The following is a 20063-nucleotide window of genomic DNA, read 5'->3' on the forward strand; positions in this document are numbered from 1 at the left end:
GCAGAAACATTGGTGGTACTGATGTGCTGAAATAAAATCTATTTTTTATGAGCAACTAAAATAAACAAAATGTGCTTGTAAGAATTTTTCATTATAAGAGACCTAAATAAACAGATAGCAAGATACAATTTCTTGTTATAAATATACTCCAAAAATGTTTGTTTCCAAAAATGTGATTGTTTGTATTCCTACATAGCACATCAAACCCAGTTCTCTGTGATTTCTACATGTTCACACACACACACACACACACACACCTAAATCTTTTTCTTCACATTTCACATTTTTTCTGCCTGTTCTGTTTTTAAAAATATGTAATTGTAATAATTTTTACATCTACCATATGTAGTCGACTTTGCACATTTGAAACATAAAATATAAGATTAATTAATGCGTGTAAACCTATAAAAAAATTATGGCACTAGCAAAAAATTTGTGAAAGAACGTGTTGTCTCCATCTTAAAAGCTGATAGCAGAGCACATAAATTAGTTCATCTTGTCAGAGCAGTTTCAATATTTCAGCTAAATACTAGCTGGTGAATAAATCTAGTAATATAATACTTGTTTTTCCATGCATTATGCATCTGCAAAAGATTCTAATTAAACCACCCAAGACTTCTGTTTAGTGTTTAGCTCTAAATTTCCTTGACCTTCTCTTTCATCATCAGACTACAAATACATTTTGGATAAAAACAATGTGGTGTCCATGTGTATATATTTTTTTCAGTATTGCCAGCTGTCTTAAAAAAAAGGAAAAAAAAAAAAAGGATAAAACCATTCAGAAGTAAAAACACTGCCTAAAATACACAGTGCTCTCAGACATGGCCATGACGTACTCTTTTGCAACTGACTCTTTTATTTCTCATGACGGCTGCCTTCCTGCCAGAAAAATAAATAAATAAAAATAAAACTAGGTCACCAGCATCTTATGCTGTAATCCTGGTTCCCTGCAACCAGACATGAGCATTTACTGTATGTTCAGCCTGCTTACAAGTCCATGACACTCAGATTTCATCAATAGATGTTAACCCCTGACATGAATCGGGGTTAATGAAAATGCGCCAGACGTCTCGGAGTAGAAACTATACAAAAAGTTGCTTAATAATATTAACATTGCTCATAAATGTGTGGGTATAAATGCTTTGGTCCGAATAGAAAAAAAGCTATCTTTGTTATTGAAATGTGTTCAGCAACTCTTACAAACATGAGTTTTATTTTTGTTGCAAAGTTATAGAGTTCAAGCAGAGTTAAAATCTTGTGGAGTGTGTCTGAATGAATGAGGGCACCTACCATTCTCTCAGATGTAACAAAAATCTGCTTTCCAGATTTTTCTAATATAAACCATAAAATGCTAGTTAACCACAACAGACACGCTAATATCTAGATGACTCCACCACCCAAACTTTGAACCACTAGCCTGATTAGCACCGGACAAGCAGGAGATGGTTCAAAAATGTTATATAAAAAAACAGGTCATTTGTCAAAGAATGGGATGCTTTATCTGGCAACCGAGACGTGCGATTAGACACAGGACAAGAGGTTTCCAGACAGTGAGCTATTGAAAAGGGAACTCAGAAAGAGAGGCCTCGTGTTTCAGCACCGGGGTGAACCAGTCTAACACAAAACAGCCTATCCTGCTACTGTGTGCCTCAGTACTTTTGTAGCTTTAGAGGAGAAACCGGAGGCCTTTTTATCCCGGCAACCTGTGGAGTCAAGGCATGCAGTAGATTTGGTTGAAAATTAGTACAACAACGCTGACCTACATTTATGTCTTTGAGCAGTTCGAAACTAAAATATTACATCATGTTACGTGTTACACATTTAATAAAGCTGGCTGTGCTTGAACATTTGAACATAGTGATGCACGGTATTAAATGCAGTGTGAGGCCAAAGGCCTGGCAATACGGGCCTTACATAATAAAAGATCCTCTCTCATTATTGATTAAAGGCCGAAGCATCCCAGACTGGACGTCCTTTATTACATGGGACCACGCTGAATAAGCCTGCAAAGATATCAATAGAGTCTCAGCATGACTATCTTTCATAAGGCCGCTGAAATAAAATCTCAGTTTTTCTGCGCAGCAACAAAATGTGCTCAGGAAAAAATTTTCATGATAAGGGGTCTAAAATAAACAGATTGTTATAAACAGTCACATTTTTTGAAGCTGCGAGTATGTTTGTATTCTTACATGCCACATTGTACCCACTTCTCTTTTATTTGATCATATGCTCGCACACACACTCCCACACCCTCCTAAATCCTCTTCTTTTTTGGTGCACTCCTCCACACTTCAGGCAGTGCGGGAGCATTTTAGGATAAAGTTCATCTGCGTTTCACATTTTTCCTCCTGTTCCGCTTTAACAATTATGTAAATATCTTGCATTGACTGCTAATCTGAGTGTCTACCATATGAAGTAAAGTCATTGCTGCGTATATATCCTAACATCCCTCTTCAAACTCAATGTAAAAAATTGGCACCAGATAAAGTGTGCAGATTAAATCTCTCAGCCTTCTCTGAATTTTCGTGAGCTTGCCTTTCATTAGACTATAAATACATTTTGGATAAAAACAATGTGGTGTCCATGTGTATATATATATTTTTTCCACTGGTCCCAGCTGTCTTTTAAATAAAGGAGGAAACCATTCAGGGGGAAAAAATAAAATGAAAATAACTGAAATGATGGCCTAAAATACACAGTGCTCCTAGACACGATCATGGTGTCCTCTTTTATTTCTCAGACTGGATCTGCTTTATTACACAAGGCTGATATGAATAAGCCTATAGGGATATCGGTTGATTTTAACATGACCATCTTTCATAAGTGCTGTATGAATGAGACTTTTGTTTAACGCCAAGAAGCCATAACAAAGGTCAGTGCACACATGCTATAATAATTATATTTCTATAAATACAAGAAAAAAGGAGGTCAGCGTTATGAGGTTGTCGTGACCATTTTTCTTCATTTTACACAATGGCGCTCCCATTTACGAGGGAAATATGACACTAAGCGGAAACCATATGCAATGGTTGCATGCCATTGAAATATTTCCTGAATGTGTGTGCCAGTACGTAAGATGGGCATGTGTCTACATGCCATCATTGTACGGCACTGTTTGCGAGCTATATCAGTGACGGCGTCAAACACGTCCACATTAATTATGTAGAGACCGAAGCGCCACTGAGGCATCCTACAGTTCACCTTCTTTATAGGATGTGACTCATTAGCAAAATGCCACCAACACAGGCGTTTGTACCATCAGCTATTCCTGGGCGGCCCGTGTTTATGTTTAAATCCAGTCAATGAACCTTATGCGAGTACTACAGAAAGCTGGGTGCCATCAGAAGTGCCCGCTTTGCCCCCCTTACCTCGGTGACTGCTGCACGGACTCTTGGGAGGCCAGTCTGCGCTGCCACTCATGTGTTAACATTGCCATAGCAACCCCTCTCCTTTCCCTTTCCTTGCCCACAACACACAGAGGGGACTAAATCCTCTATTCTTCACCAAAAAACACACACTTGGGGGACATTTTTCGCAGCCCTCCAACGCAAAAGAGACAAAACTCCAAATATTTTATTTGACTGCGCTATTTGTTTATGCCAATATACGAATTGGAAACAAATGAGGATCCGACCCTTTTTCCGCTCTGTAATCATGGCAGATTTTTTTTTTCATGAAGAGAGCACCCCAGAAATTTACAAAAGGCGCTATTTGCGTTTTTAGAATTACTTCGCCAGTCTTGCGACACAAAAATCTCCCATTAAAAGCAAGGAAAAGATTTAGAAATTTGCAAGAGAAAGAAAGTACTTTGCAAATAAGGGAGAAATAATCATTGATGCAATGTGCTGAGTTTGATCACCGGTGCGACACACTCATTAGTTACAAAAAAAGAAAGATGGCGGAGCACCATGAATTGTACTGAGTCAAGTGCCAGGTCTCGGCGAATGCCAGGCTCCTCCATACAAAACCGAGCTGGAGCAGCTGAAATACTTGTATGGCCGACACTCCGCCGTTAAGCCAAAAGTTGGTCTCGAAAAGAGCTTAAGGTTAATACGGGCTTTTCAGGGAGGTTTTGGGGATATACTCCTATTGTGGAGCTCATTTCTGTCTGTTACTCCATGACATTCATCCACTCTTTAGATTTACAAATTTAATAAGGTAATGTGAGATATCACAGAAGGGCATTTTTGTTATTACATGCACAGTGAGCTTTTCATTATAAATAATTTAATCATTTTGACTGCTTTTATAGCACGGATAGAGGACATAGAGCCTCCGCAATTATAATTCTGCTTAGAAATCCAGTTGGCATTAGGCAGACAATTCTCCTCTCTTAATTCAAGGAATATTACATAAATGGCCAGCTTTTACTGGAAATCAACATACAATAAAGTGCACACGCAAGCGACTTAACATTTAGTCTTTCATTTTGTGCCGTCATGCTTTTCTAATCTGACACAATAATAAAGGGCAAACTGTGCATGTATGTACAAATTGCATTTTCTTTAGTCTGTAGGCACACATACTTTGGGAAAGTCACATTCTGAATGCTTTGCTGTCCTGATTGCTCAAATTCAGGATGAAAGGCAATATTGCCTTGCCTTATTACAACACTGCAGACCAGAACACTATTCCCAGAAGAGAACATTCCCCCGAAACACACTGCATACTAAAGGACCTACAGAAAGCATCCATCCTGACCTTCTAACGCATTTTACCATGACATTCTGCCTGCTAACTTTTAAAAAGTAGCTTACTTTAGCAGAAAGTGATGTTTACTGTAGAGAGGCTTGAGGCAGAGAGTTGAGATGAAGCACCCTGAGAGCCTGTGATTCTAAATAATGATTTATAATGTGTGGTATCAGAGCCAGGGTTACGATCTGGAGTTAAATTCGAGTTTGAGTACATTCTGTACCCATTAACAGTTGATAGTGCATGCTTGTCTAGATCTGCACCATCTTTAAACTATAGGCACCCCCGAAAGGTTCGGGTTCGTCATCGTAAAGATCACTTTTGGAAATCGATTATGCGCCAATATTTCCGTGCTCCTCGCCGGCGATCAATCCGAGACTCGGGTCCCATTTTGACCCCCGTTTGAAGTAGAAATCTGGCGCGTGACGCTCCGGAATGGACAGACTATATACTATAGTAACATCACATAGGCACGTTGTAGCGTGCGAATAATCAAATTGGAAGCAGACGAGAACATTGAGCAACAAACTGTAAGAAACTGGTAAGTTAACCCTTTCGCTTCGTATTGAGGCACTAGTAACCTCCATCCGGCTAGACGTTTCTCGCGAGTTTGAGTGTGGAGCGGAGCGCGGCGCAATATTTTGGCTATTACCAAAATTTTTAACTAAGCACTCCCATTTACTGTCGCCATTTTATACATAGAGGCGACTTCACTCGCCGCATAAGAGTGGAATAACAAGGCACGCTTCTCTCTACTAGAACTACTTTTGAAGACTGTTCGCGACACCTAAATAAATCGCGTTCACTTCTTTGAAAAGTCAAAGTTCCCTACCTTTTCGTCGGCTCTGGTGACTGCGAATGGAAATCCGTTATTGATACAGAAATAAATAACATTTAGGTTTCTCTCCGCTCCGGGTCTCGGGGGAACAGGAGGGGCCGAGACCTCTCCTCAGATGAACCCTGTGAACTAACGTGAACCCGTCGGGTCACCGCGATAAGGAGCATCTACTGCTTTATGGCACACTGATTATGTGCCCGGCTGACATGGGCGCTGCTGGAGTGGCGAGAAGGGAAAGAAATGTACGCCAGGCGCTCTCAAATAAGGGCACGTGATTAAAACGCGTCACCCAAACCCAAAATCCTGATCCTACCCCTCTCTGTTCTAGGACGGGCTGAGCAGACACACTGAAGGGAGTGACTCATGCGCAAATGTCTAATATAGCCAGAAATATGGAGCAGCGCTTTCGGTCAGTAGGTCGTATAAGGACGAGGGGGGAAAACAACCATAGTAGACAACTGATCGTGAGCATGTGCCTAGCCTACTACATATAGGCTACTACACACGCATGTTTGAAACCACCGCACGGAATAGAAATAGCTGTCAACACAGTAAAATAAAATACAATAATATAAAATAGAACATAACACAATAGGATCTCTATAGCCACGCGACCAAACTGGACATTGTTGCGCAACATGCAATTCATATGATTAGAATAGAATAGAATGGGAACTCCATTGATACACAACCATGTGTGGGGGAAATGAATGTGCAACATGCAACGGAATACACATGATCAGAATGGAACAGAATAGAATCTCATTAGCCACACAACCAAATAGAAAATTGGTGCGCAGCATGCTGTACATACTAATATTGAGAAAAAAAATAGAATAGAATATGATCTCCAGTGCTAAACAACCATGGCCAGGGGAAATTAATATGCAATATGCAACATGCAACATAATACAATTATTATTGGTAGGCCTATTATCAATGGGATAGAATAGAATGAATGATGTTGATGTTGTGCAACATACAATTAAATACAGATTTAATTTTTTATCAATTTAGTAATATATAGCCATTATTATTATTATTATAACAGAATGGGTAGAGACTATTTTGCCACAATTACCAGTTTTTATTCCTGCTGTTATCTTTGGGTAATAATCACCAGAAATATTTATACATGTTATTAATGATGATAAATATGCACAGCTGTGCTCAAACGTGCCCTTAGTTCTGCCATTTTAACCATTCAAAGTTTCAGAAACAGTGATTACTACTTCTTTTTGAGAGGGTCATATAAGGTGAAAGTAAATCTGAGAGTGCCTGCTGTTGTGCTCTCTGAATTGATAACAACCAGTCAACCAGAGTGCAACAAACACCGGCCTGTCTATTATCAACAGGTTGTGTGATACTCAGTCCTTGTAGGTGCACACATAAAATACGTATAATGTTTCAAAGTCTTTACTTTTCTTTTCTTAGGACGTGGTGGAAGACCTGCTATCCAGGGGCTCCCCCCTCACGCCACAGTGGCAATTACACCTTCAGACCTGCAGCTTTTTTCTTTTTCTTTTTTTTTTGACAGTACAGGCAGAGATGAATCTGATTGGATAAAGCCCAAAAACACCTACTGTCCATTACGAGATGGTTGCCATGCGGTTTGGGCTTTTCCTTCATTAAGGCCTAGGCACAAATTTTTCATGGTGTAAATGCACGATGAACATAGTTTAGCTTTGTAAATATTATACAGAGGAAATTGAGGTTAGTTGTCACAGTGACTATATTTCAGTAATAAGCTTTTTAGTCAAAAGTCCAATGGCATAAATGTGTTTCTCTTGCAGTGATTTTATTTGTTGGTTTTAAACACCTAGTTCTAAAATATTCTAAAAAAGCAGAATATTTTTTATGAATTTTGTTCACCAAACTATAATGTCAATATATATATATATATTGCTATAGCGATTGAATAATCCCAATAGGCTAATCAAGACACAGTCAGTGAACTGAACTATATCGTTGAAAGGCTGACAATTTGAGATATTTGTTAGAGTGGTTTGCTGTTTATGTTATCTTTTACATTATTGCTATTATATGAAGGATTTTGTTTCACAATTATTTTAATGCTTAAATTTTGCTGAAAGGCCTGGATGACAGGCTTAAAAAAATTCAAAGTGTGTTCAATAAACTGTATTGTTTCAAAAAATGTTGAGTTAATGTTAAGTTAATGCTAATAAAATGTCTTTAAAGTGTGTGTCTGTGCATAAAAATAGCTATATATATACATTATACAATGGTTTATTTGATCACAAAAGAATGGAGCTAGTATTTTTACTAGCACTGCTATTACAAATGACCGATTAAGATTAGTATAGTGCATTTGTATTAACAGCATTAATACTGTTATAAATCATATATATGCAGCACTAACAATCTACGACTAACTGAAGCAAGAATGGCTGTTTTGGAGGAGGGCTTCTTAGACATACCGCCATAATTTTAACTAATTTTATACTGGTGATTATATGGTGTATCATTCATTACCTGTATTTTATGATGCCATTTAGTTTCACAACACCACCGTGAGTATTTCACATTCAACAACACAGAGGAGAATCATACACGCCGCCTTTGTTTGCCTCCGAATTCAAACTCTTGGCCAATAGGCGCAGGGCAGATTGTCCAATGGCGTTCTTACTTGGCGGACACGTGACGTAACAACTTGACTGGCGACAACGCACCGACCAATGGCCGTCTGGCGGTGGGCGGGACCTCTGAACGTACAGGAGAGGAGACAGCAGGCGTTAGAGTGTAGTATTCACCTCAGGAAACGTTAGTGCGATTAATAAACTTTCAAGTATGGCGCTTTCACAGTGTCTTGAAGATTCGCCGGGCTGGCGGACACCGAGGACAGGCCAGGACCTAAACTTGAAAGAGCTTTACAATGAGAGACACCGCCTCGCTCTGGAGGAGCTGGTCGCCGGCGGAGTCGAAGCCTTCACGGGATTCCTGCAGAGAGAGAGGGTCCCTAACTTTCTCTCCGACGACGAGATCAGGCGCATCTCCCGCGCGGCTGTAGTGCGCAAATCACTCTCTTTGAACGGAGACGATTCTCATTTGGACCAGTCTGGCACACTGGACTGCTCATCTGTCACTTATTTCCCCGAAGTCTCTGATATTGAGCCTCCAGTTTTAGAGCTGGGCTGGCCAGCGTTCACCGCGGGGTCTTTCCGTGGAGTAACACGTGCCGTCGCCTACTTCCAGCCGAGTTACGGAGAGTGCATTTATAGTTGCAAAGAAGCAGCCAGGAGGATGATAAAAAATGCAAAAGAGGTAACGTTATGTCCCAGGCCCAAAAAAATTGTTACAAAAATTATATATAAGTGGACACCATACTGTTAGTTCATTCATCTGTAGCAATAATTCATCTGTTCTTCCCTTTGATGAACTTCACTATGCACACTGTTCTAAAGCAACTTTACAAAAATAGTGCCTCAATGACAAGCTTTAACATTTAATCATTACTATGAACAGATTTAATAAGTATATTTTTCTGTTACTGGTATTCATTCTTAAATTACTAGTATGTAATCCAATCAATAGATACTAGAACTTATTCCAAAAGAGACTACTTCGTTTCAGTTAGTGACATTACTACCTGTCATTATCCCAACTGTGACTAGTAACTTTTCCATTGTAACAATTGAAGTTAAATTTACCAGATTGAATTGTGTAGATTTGGTAGATGTGGTTCATATATCAACTATTCATTTCCAACTAGTATGCATTCCAGCTGTTGCTGGTACTTATTTTTAGATGTTTCCAGTAACTAGTTATATATTCCACCTTTTCTAGTTCTTTTTAAACAGATATTTACTAAGCAGTAGTGTAGCTACTAAAAACGAGTAGCTAATAAATAGCTAATGAAATGGAAACAGATGTCTGTCTCTGTTGAATTAATTAATAATTAAGTAGCAAAAATAGATCAGAATAATTTAGAAGTAATATTTAAATGTCATAACCTTCATTTAGTTATTTTTTTATTTATTGTCATTAAGTTGGGAAATTAGCTTGTTTTCAGATTTCCCAGTTGGAACTTTTAACAGGATTAAAATAATATCAAAAACCAAGCAACAGCAATGAAAAGAATAACAATGAATTCGAGATTATGATGATTTAAAAATCTCTCATTTCAGTTGTATTAATAAAAAAATTTCAGCCTTTGCGTTTTTTAGGTGATGGAAGGGTATGTGTGTGACTTATTCAAAGTAGCACTCTGGATCTTAAATGTGGAATGGTAAGAATGCACAGAAGCGTCTATCACACTGAACTGTTACCTCTAACGGTCTGAACCTGGAGGTGCCACAACAGGCTCTTCAGTCCTTCAAATGAAGGGGGTTTTGAGCTGAATGTATTGAGGTTATACCTGCAGGCACCATGGATCTGTTCCAGCTTGCATGTACTTAAAAACCAAATGTAATAAGAAATCATGAAGGTGTGTAGCCAGCGGCTGTGCAGTCATGACATTCATACGAATGAGCTAGAACGTTGAGTTCACTGATGCTGAAGCTCTAAGATGTTAATTCATTATCATTTCCCACCATGTTTAGCCAAACAATACTTAGTTGCATAAAGAAATGTTGACTGCTATTAATTTCTCATTAATCAGAAATTATTTTTATCCTTAGGTGATTGCCATTGTGACAGACTCCTTGACAGACCTGGATATCTTCCAAGACCTGCAGGAAGCTTGCACACGCCGCAGAGTTCCTGTGTATATTCTTTTAGACCAGTCTTCTGTTCCCTCATTCTTACAGATGTGTAAAAACCTTCATGTACTGCTGGATGAACTGCTGGTATGAGTTCTTTATGCTAATATTATTGTTGTTTTTATGTTTAATATATATTTAGTATTTTTTAATTGCATTTTTAAAATGTGTTTTGTCTTATTTATGAAGCAAATGAAAGTACGAAGCATAACAGGTTCTACCTACTACATGAGATCAGGTGCTCAGATCACTGGAAAGGTTCATGAGCGTTTCATGCTGATTGATGGAAACAGAGTGGCCACAGGTTCATATAGGTAATAAAGACCCCTTTTCCACAAGATCTTAACAGTGAAAACTGTTTGACTTTTGTGCAACACAAAAGAAGATATTTAGAAAAATGTATTTTTTGTCTATACAACGAAAGTCAATGGGGTCCAATATTGTGTTGGCTTTCAAAGTATGGACAAAGACATTTTTTCAAAATATGTAACCTTTCGGACAAAGTAGAATAATTATATGGAAATTATGTATTTTGTTTCATTAAATTAATCGATTTTAACTTTGCAATTGTCAGACAATCGGTGCATAATAGTTATGACTCCAGATCTATTTATACGTTTCCTATTTATTTTGGCACATTTTTATCTACAGGTTTAACTGGACAGACGGCAAACTAAACAGCAGCAACCTTATCGAGTTATCTGGCCAGATAACCGAGAAATATGATGAAGAGTTCCGCATCCTCTATGCCCAGTCATTGTGAATAAAATATATCACAATAGTACTGTTTAAACTGTATTTTTGATCAAATTGTTGCAGCTTTATACTCTTCATAAAACTGTTCTTCCAAAAACAAAAAAAAAATCTGACTGACCTCAGCCTTTGAACGGTACTTTATATTTATGCTTTTCCAACACATTTTATTTTTATAGGATCAGTGTCTTATTGATTTCTGGATCATTTGGAAGATTTATGCATACTGCCTCATGGCCTAAGTGTCAAAATACTGCCAAATGACTCTTTTAGTCGTGTGTTGTTTGCTGTAAAATCCACATAGGTTGTTTATGTGAATTGTAATTACAATTTAACACGTAAAAGTGCCTTTTAAAAATGAATACACATTACAAAAATATATTCAACATAAAACGAAAGCCGTAATTAACACTCAAAACAAATGACCATTCAGATGCTGTTTACTATCTTGAATTTTTATTCTTTCAAAAGCCACCACTGAGCTTTACTGTTAATAGCTTGATTAAACAGAACAAGTGATTGTTGGCGGTTAATTATTTATCTTGTTTTCATGAGTGTTTTGAGCCACAGCCTCCCCCTCAGGTACAGCTCAATGACTGTCCAATGATCACAGCTTTAATCACTCCTCTTGAGTAATGAAACCTGCTTGTGCTTTTTAAAGAGCAGTCCTTGCTACTAAAGATACAGTTCATGTTTAATTTCTCTAAACCCAACCATGTAGGCCCATAATTCAGTAACTGAGGTGAATGAGGGGAATCTATAAATTACACAGGCAATTATGATCTTCTATACATTAAAATGGCATTCAAAGTTCCTACTTAATTTAATGGGGAAATGGGGTAAGAAAAATAAACTTAATTAAAATGGAAAACAAGACCATTTTTCTTATTTTTCTGGCAGGTATTTTTCTCTTTTAAGCATAAACCTGCATACTTTTGATACATTTCAGAAAAACAATCAGAAAACAAGACTTAATATATTAATATATGAGCAATATCACTCTCGTACTCGAGCGATACCGGCTCTATGCGGCCTCGCGCCGGAGGCAATCACAGCCGCTGATATAGAGCCGGTATCGCTCGAGTACGAGAGTACTCCGTCAAACTGTTGAACTGTTGCGTTTATACAACAGTTCGACGGAACATGTGTGTAATTAAACAAGCAACAACGGAGTGCCTAATAAAACCCTCTTTTGTGCGGAACTACTTCCTTCCGCCACGGATTCAAAGCTCAAGTTGACAGTTAAACATACGTCACTTTTAGAATTCGTATCAAGGGCATGTGCTGCTTCAGTTATTAGTGAGAAATAATGAGGTTATAAGAGAAACAATGCGGCAAGACGTGCATCCAAATGAGAGCGAGAGAGACCGCGAAGCTAGCTAGACGTTTCTTCTTATATTAACTACTCTACGATAGAGTAGAGAACTACTCTAGAACAAGCGGAGTGATACAAAATTGTGAAAGGGCGTTCCTGTAGCGGTTCTCAACCAATCAGATTTGAGAACCAGAACGAACTGTTGTATAAATTATATATATATAACCGAGGTTCACTTCAAAGGGTAACCGAGCCTTTGAAGTGGCCGGCCCAACACTGTGGAACAAGCTCCCACTCTATATTAGATCGGCTTCCACTTTGTCTGAGTTCAAGTCATGTCTCAAAACTTATTTATTCTCTGTTGCTTTTAGTTTATGAGTGTTCTATTTTAACTGTTGTGCTGCTATTTACCTTTTTTTTCTAACTTGTAAGGCACTTTGGTTGGCCTATGGCCATTTTTAAATGTGCTTTATAAATAAACTGAACTTGATATATATATATATATATACATACACACACACAGGCGCATCTCAATAAATTAGAATGTTGTGGAAAAGTTCATTTATTTCAGTAATTCAACTCAAATTGTGAAACTCGTGTATTAAATAAATTCAATGTACACAGACTGAAGTATAGTTTAAGTCTTTGGTTCTTTTAATTGTGATGATTTTGGCTCACATTTAACAAAAACCACCAAATTGGTTGCATGAAGTGCTCCAAAATTTCTTGGTAAACGGGTGCAGTGACGTTGGTGTTCAAAAAACACAATGAACCAACACCAGCAGATGACATTGCACCCCAAATCTTCACAGACTGTGGAAACTTAACACTGGACTTCAAGCAACTTGGGCTATGAGCTTCTCCACCCTTCCTCCAGACTCTAGGACCTTGGTTTCCAAATGAAATACAAAACTTGCTCTCATCTGAAAAGAGGACTTTGGACCACTGGGCAACAGTCCAGTTCTTCTTCTCCTTAGCCCAGGTAAGACGCCTCTGACGTTGTCTGTGGTTCAGGAGTGGCTTAACAAGAGGAATACGACAACTGTAGCCAAATTCCTTGACACGTCTGTGTTTGGTGGCTCTTGATGCCTTGACCCCGGCCTCAGAGTCCATTCCTTGAAGTTCACTCAAATTCTTGAATCGATTTAGCTTGACAATACTCATAAGGCTGCGGTTCTCTCGGTTGGTTGTGCATCTTTTTCTTCCACACTTTTCCTTCCACTCAACTTTCTGTTAACATGCTTGGATACAGCACTCTGTGAACAGCCAGCTTCTTTGGCAATGAATGTTTGTGGCTTACCCTCCTTGTGAAGGGTGTCAATGATTGTCTTCTGGACAACTGTCAGATCAGCAGTCTTCCCCATGATTGTGTAGCCTAGTGAACCAAACTGAGAGACCATTTTGAAGGCTCAGGAAACCTTTGCAGGTGTTTTGAGTTGATTAGCTGATTGGCATGTCACCATATTCTAATTTGTTGAAATAGTGAATTCGTGGTTTTTGTTAAATGTGAGCCAAAATCATCACAATTAAAAGAACCAAAGACTTAAACTATTTAAGTCTGTGTGCACTGAATTTATTTAATACACGAGTTTGGACCAAAAACAGAGAGACATTAAAAAAACAATTGTGTGTTTCAGAAGAAAAAAAACATACAAGTTTGGAACAACATGAGGATGAGTAAATGATTTTTGTCTGAACTGTCACTTTAAGATCTCAACAATTGTATGCTGAGCATGAATAGAAATGCCTACAGAAACAGATGCAAGCAACTCATGGCAAGATTTTTGCTTGGTGAAAAACTTTACTCAAGATAAGTGTAGAAAGTGTTGTATGCTATTGGCAAGTTCTCTTTCCATTTTAAAAGGGATATCGGACAAATTTGGCAACACATGGGTGTATATCCATCCCTAACACAGGTCTGTGTCATCCCAATTAAACTAGACTCACAGGTGGAGACCTTTTGTTACCCGACTGCCCTCGTCAGCTCTTCTGCCCCTCACTGGGCTCTGGTAAACATCTGACTTTCCATCAAGAGGAGACTAGAACAGTCACCATCTGGAGGAGGGTGTTTGGCCTGAGGATACAAAACAATGACATGAAAATACAAGTCAGGGGAAAACAATGTGATGACGCATGCCAAAACGGCTCGGCCGACTCTTTTGTAGTTTTCGGGTGAGACTTCGGTTTCAATGCCCCCGCTCCTATTTTCGGCTTTCAAATGATGATGACACACGGTTGTTTTCAATCCCTGTGGATCCGGCGGAGCGCAGCATGTTCGAGTTGATGGCGTGTGTAAACTTTTCTGCTCGCTCCCCGGTGTGACATGTTCTTGCCCTTTGTTTCGTATCTTCCCCTAGTACATTTAGAGCTCACGGGTTGATTTCAGACTGTTCCTCTGACCAAAAAGAGTGGAGATAAATAGCCTAATACGAGAGCTATTTGTCAGTGTTTTAGCTTCATGACCTTGGTTCACACTCTCTCAGCAAATGAGTAATACAAGCCACATTATAGTAACTGCTGTCAGTGAAGGTAACCACCACCGCTACTTCGAGAAGTGTGTGTCAGCAGCACCACTGCCGAACTGTGCTATTAATAGAAGCCACAGTGTGTCTCAGGTGAAAGCAGTCTTTGTGTCCTGTGGTCTTTGCTGTGTGGGCTGAGCGTGTGGCTTGGGGAAGGTGACAGGTGCAGCTCTGTGCTCAGGCCAGCTCATCTGTTTTGCACTTTTGTCTTTGTAATGCAGAAACAATGCAGAGTTCCTTGGCTAGAAATAGGAGGAAAAGTTACAAGGGGATAATGCACAATTTACCTTTTTTGCATGCTGTTTTTACACTTAGATTACCTTTTTCTTTCATCTAACACTCACATTTATTATTACCAATAATTACACTCACAAATATTACTACCAATGACGCATTCATACAAAACAATATAATAGCACCATATCAGTTATTGGCCAATTTGACTGATATCAGTATCAGATATCAGTCAATATTGGCTATTGAAATATTTTTAGATTTACATTAGGTATTTCCTTCATTTAACACTCACATTCATATACTACTAATAAAATGAATGCATTCCTACAAAAAAAACATTAAGGGTATACACAAAATAATGATACCATATTGGTTACTGGCCAATATTGTTACAGTCGATATTTGATATTTAACTGTGCAATGCGCATGCTCATTTTTACATTTAGATCACCTTTTTTTCCATCTAACTCTGACACTACCAATAAATCTCATGTAAACTAGGGATTCACAATATAATGGCGGTTATTGATCAGTATTATTTTTTTTTATGCATCACTATCAGTCGATATTTATTTAATTGTTCATGCTCATTTCCCCTATTTTGCACTTAAATGGACAACTTTAAAACACAAATTTTTTATTAACACTGTTAAATGTAATCTGTATTAAATATTTAAACATATATCCATTTTTCATACTGTACATTATAATGTTGTGATGCTATAAATCAGTTGCATCAATTAAAATGATTGATTTTATTTTTTTTTGCGTTTTATTATTATTTTTTATTTACACAAAAAAGAATTGTAATGTGAGCTATTCATGGGTTATCAGCCATTTTAGTATCCGAGCATCCCTTAATAAATACAGCAAATATAGCATTAACATGAATGAATACTGAATTCCAAAGCCACATTATTGAAGCACTAATTGCCTTTTAGACAGTTATAATGGTTCATAACCACAAGTTTCGGTTTTAATAAAAAAAAAAAAAAGATTAAGGTAATTCACGATTTGTATTCTTTTTTTCTTATCGAGATTGAAAAACCTGATTGCATGTGGTTAAAGAGATGCCTGAGAGGAGAGCGCTGTTTCAAACAGATAAGGCCCCTTTCTGCTTCACTCACTCCCCCTCATCCAACGTTTCCTGCTGCCTCATAGAGTCTTTATCTCAACTCATCTCCCAGCTCGGATACACCGCAAACCCTCTCACTCTCACGGTTTAACTAGCCGCTGTCGAGGAGACGCGCCTGCTCTACCCGCTCTCTTTCCATCTGCCTCATCAGTTTATGACAGCGTGTGAAGTTACAGCGGATCCTAGGAGCTGTTAAAGCCTTTCTAAACCATCCAACATTGACAGTTGACACAAATATTCGCTTTTAAATTCAAATCATTATATGGTCGTCACATTTCAACTTATTAAAACTAATGGGTTGGAAAGTAGTTGCTGGTGCTTGGCTAGCTGTTAAATAAAATGTACATTGGCTATTGATCAGCACCGTCTTGGTGTCTGTTTCTCAGACTCTCCATCTACTTATTGATTCATGCAAATTGATTTCATATGGATTTTGTGATGTAATGTATTAGCTGCTCATGTGTCTGCTAAAGGCTTTTAAATGATCAGCCAAATTGAGCTGTAGGCCAAATGAGGTCAAGAATAATGACCCATTATATGGTCGTCACATTTCAACTTATTAAAACTAATGGGTTGGAAAGTAGTTGCTGGTGCTTGGCTAGCTGTTAAATAAAATGTACGTTGGCTATTGATCAGCACCGTCTTGGTGTCTGTTTCTCAGACTCTCCATCGACTTATTGATTCATGCAAATTGATTTCATATGGATTTTGTGATGTAATGTATTAGCTGCTCATGTGTCTGCTAAAGGCTTTTAAATGATCAGCCAAATTGAGCTGTAGGCCAAATGAGGTCAAGAATAATGTGTCTTTGTATGCATTTGTCCCTCAATGTTCTGTTGTTCTGTCATAGGTTATTACATTTTAATTTATTTTATTATTGTAAAGATCTTTTTTTCTTTTCTTTGTTGTCGTTGTTCAGTTTGTTCTGTGAAAAAGCAAAAACACTCAAATAAATGTTTTTTTTTTAAATTATATATTTATGCTGATATGATTAGTCAATTAATGTTAGCTGGTCATTTTATGTCAGGATCATAAAACAGTGAAATAATTTTTTTTGTCTGAAAAGTTCATTTTTTGGCCAATGAAGCTTTTAGTAATTATTTAAAATGCATCTGATCATTCTACACAATAATCTAGAAACAATGTGAATGAACACCACAACAGCTTAAGCAGCAAACTTTGCAAAACACAAAATTTATGTCATTGCCAAAACTTTTGGCCATGACTGTCTGTATATCACATAAAAGTTATATAAAGTAATATAATATAATATATAATATATTATAAACAATAATTAATTTGCTAATAGTTTTCTTCTTATCACTAATGGCAAAGTGTTTGATTGTTTCAAAAGACTGTTTGAATATTAAATGAATTTAAAATGAACATTAATTTTACACAATTAAATTTTAAAAATGATCCTGTCTCACTACATTAAAAAGTAATTTAAAAAATAGTCTTGGGTGTATTATTCTGGCCTCTTATGCAATATAGTGAACAACTGTTTACTTAAATTGAATAGGCCAACATATTACTAATACGTTAACCTTGAAAGTCTTGAGCTGAATCACACATTAAGAAACAACTTTCATGGAACATCCTGTTGGCCAACATCAAGTACTATTGTAATGATTAATGACTCATTATGAATGCTTAGATAAAACCGTTAGCAAAGCTGTGTATTTTTATTTTTTAAATTTGATTTCTGTCAGATCATCAGGACGAGTTATTATGTATACAGCAACAGACAGTCCTAATCCTGTGACTAACAAACATGCAGTTTTCTCACACCACAAAAAGTCTTTCTGCAGACTCAGTGCTTTGTTTATCGGCTGTATTTATACACTTCTTCTTTATGGTGGCTTGACAGCAGGGAGTGGCACGCTACTGTTCTGTTTCACAGTTTGTTGTGGAGGTGACAGAGTGGATCTTTTCCCATACTCTTATTACTGACCAAGTACACTTAATGCTTAAAAAAAGGGCCAAAAGTGTTGGTTATCATAGGAATAATTCAAAATTTAAGTAGACTAAATTTATACAAAGAATTTTTACACAATAAATATTTTAAGTTGTTCATTTATTTTACTAAATGCTTAGATTTTCATAGTTTTTTTTTTTTTTTTTAAATATACATAACAGGTATTTAGAAAGTAGCAAAATTATTAAAGGCATGGTAAAAAATATGTTTCCAAGGGAGTTTTAATAGGACCTTCATATAACAAACCAGAAAAGAAATTAGCCTGTAGTTGAAGAAACACTCATCTACAAAATCAGATTTGTTTGATTTTTTGATTGTGTGTATTGTGATATCTATTACAAAATAAGTATACATAACGCAGTGTCATTACGAGAAACAATAATGCAGATAAATGTTTGTGGTGCAGTTGCTGCTGTGAAATGTCACCTCAAATTAACACATTACTTCCTCATTCTGTTGATGCACATATAGAGTGAGAGTGTCAAATGCCCTTGGTGGAGAAAGTGCTGACAAGCGAGCTCGACATTAGATGGCGAGGCCTGATAACACCTTTTGAAGCCTGATCCCTATTTGCCACCTGTGGGAAAGCTCATCTTCTCTGTCCCCCGCATGTTCTTTCGCCATCATGGTCCTGTTACGCTATACGAGGTGGTTTCAAGATCAGCAGAGACATACACGAGCGGTAAAACACCAGCTGGAGGCGTGAAATGTTTTGTGCTCTTCAAAACGAACACTTTGTCTGATAATTTCTTTACTCAGACTTTGATGTTATGTCATCCTTGATATTAAGGAGACAAAAGGACAAACGTTGAGATGATTTGTTATTTGCAGGGATATTAAAATTCATCACTTGAAATAAATTAAACTTTACCTGAAATAAGATCAAATAAAAACCTAAACTTATTTTATTTCAGCTATTTACAAATTCAAAATGTCTCATTTCCGTTTATTTAAGTTGAGGTACTAAATGTACTAAAACTAAATGAACTCAAACTTGATAAAAGCTATACAGACAAAAAATCATAAAAATGACAAAAACAGAATTACCAAAACAAACTCAAATTAAAATGAATGATCAATGATTGATATGTGTCACAGCATGAGTTACGTCAAAAGCAGCATTTCCTTCATCCCTGTCCAATTTAACATTTTGTTGTGAGATCATTATGATTTATTCATTTAACATTTTTAGAAATATTTATGACATTCTGGACTGCATACTTGGTGTGTGGTAGTTTTAAACAATACATTAGAGAAGATTGCTGCTATATCTGTTAGGCACATATCAACCCGTTTGCTTTGTTGCACATGAGGAACCACCACTGTCATTTACTCCATTACACTATGAATTACTCCATGTTGTCTGCTACATTTGACCCCACCTAAACTATATTAAGATGAAAGCATGGTGAAAGTCTGTGTTCAGTGAAAAACATTTATATTTAATTCCATTGAACATGATGCTTTTTTTAGCTGATTGGGTAATCTTAACTGTTAGACCTGCCCAAATCAATCCGAGCAGCTGAGTCCTTAACCATCTTCAAGAAACGACTAAAAACACATCTGTTCCACCTTTATTTGACCCTCTAACTCTAACACTTTCTATTCTATTTTAATTCTACTTTATCTATACTTTCTTTTTTTTATTATTCTTTATTTTAAAAAACAACAAAAAACAAACACTAGCTTTCTATTTTTTCTATTCTATCTACTTGTTTTTCTTTGTTTGTGTGTGTGTGTATATATGTGTGTGTATAATGTATATATATATATATATAGCTTGCTACGTGTACTGCGTTAGGCTAACCGAGACTTGTAATTTGCACTTATATATTGTTGCTCTTTTGTTAGTTTTGACTGCTTTTATTGTCCTCA

At 37.2% G+C, this 20063-nt stretch overlaps 2 protein-coding genes across 2 annotated transcripts in view; one reads left to right on the forward strand and one right to left on the reverse strand.

Moving 5' to 3' along the window:
* The window catches only part of LOC107562773 (uncharacterized), a 30456-nt gene extending 24651 nt beyond the window's left edge, over nucleotides 1-5805 (reverse strand). Inside the window, exon 1 of the mRNA XM_016247530.1 lies at nucleotides 5525-5805. The gene's annotated coding sequence lies outside the window, so the exon portion shown is untranslated. The remainder of the gene's footprint in view (nucleotides 1-5524) is intronic.
* Nucleotides 5806-8219: 2414 nt separating this feature from the next.
* Nucleotides 8220-11011, forward strand: fam83d (family with sequence similarity 83 member D). Its single transcript, XM_016267618.1, has 4 exons — nucleotides 8220-8812; nucleotides 10168-10335; nucleotides 10438-10562; nucleotides 10900-11011. The coding sequence occupies exons 1-4, from the start codon at nucleotides 8339-8341 to the stop codon at nucleotides 11009-11011; spliced, it is 879 nt and encodes a 292-aa protein (XP_016123104.1). The 5' UTR covers nucleotides 8220-8338.
* Nucleotides 11012-20063: the final 9052 nt, after the last annotated feature.

The sequence above is a fragment of the Sinocyclocheilus grahami genome, unplaced genomic scaffold (assembly GCF_001515645.1).
Source record: "Sinocyclocheilus grahami isolate Dianchi unplaced genomic scaffold, SAMN03320097.WGS_v1.1 scaffold3.1, whole genome shotgun sequence".
NCBI lineage: Eukaryota > Metazoa > Chordata > Actinopteri > Cypriniformes > Cyprinidae > Sinocyclocheilus > Sinocyclocheilus grahami.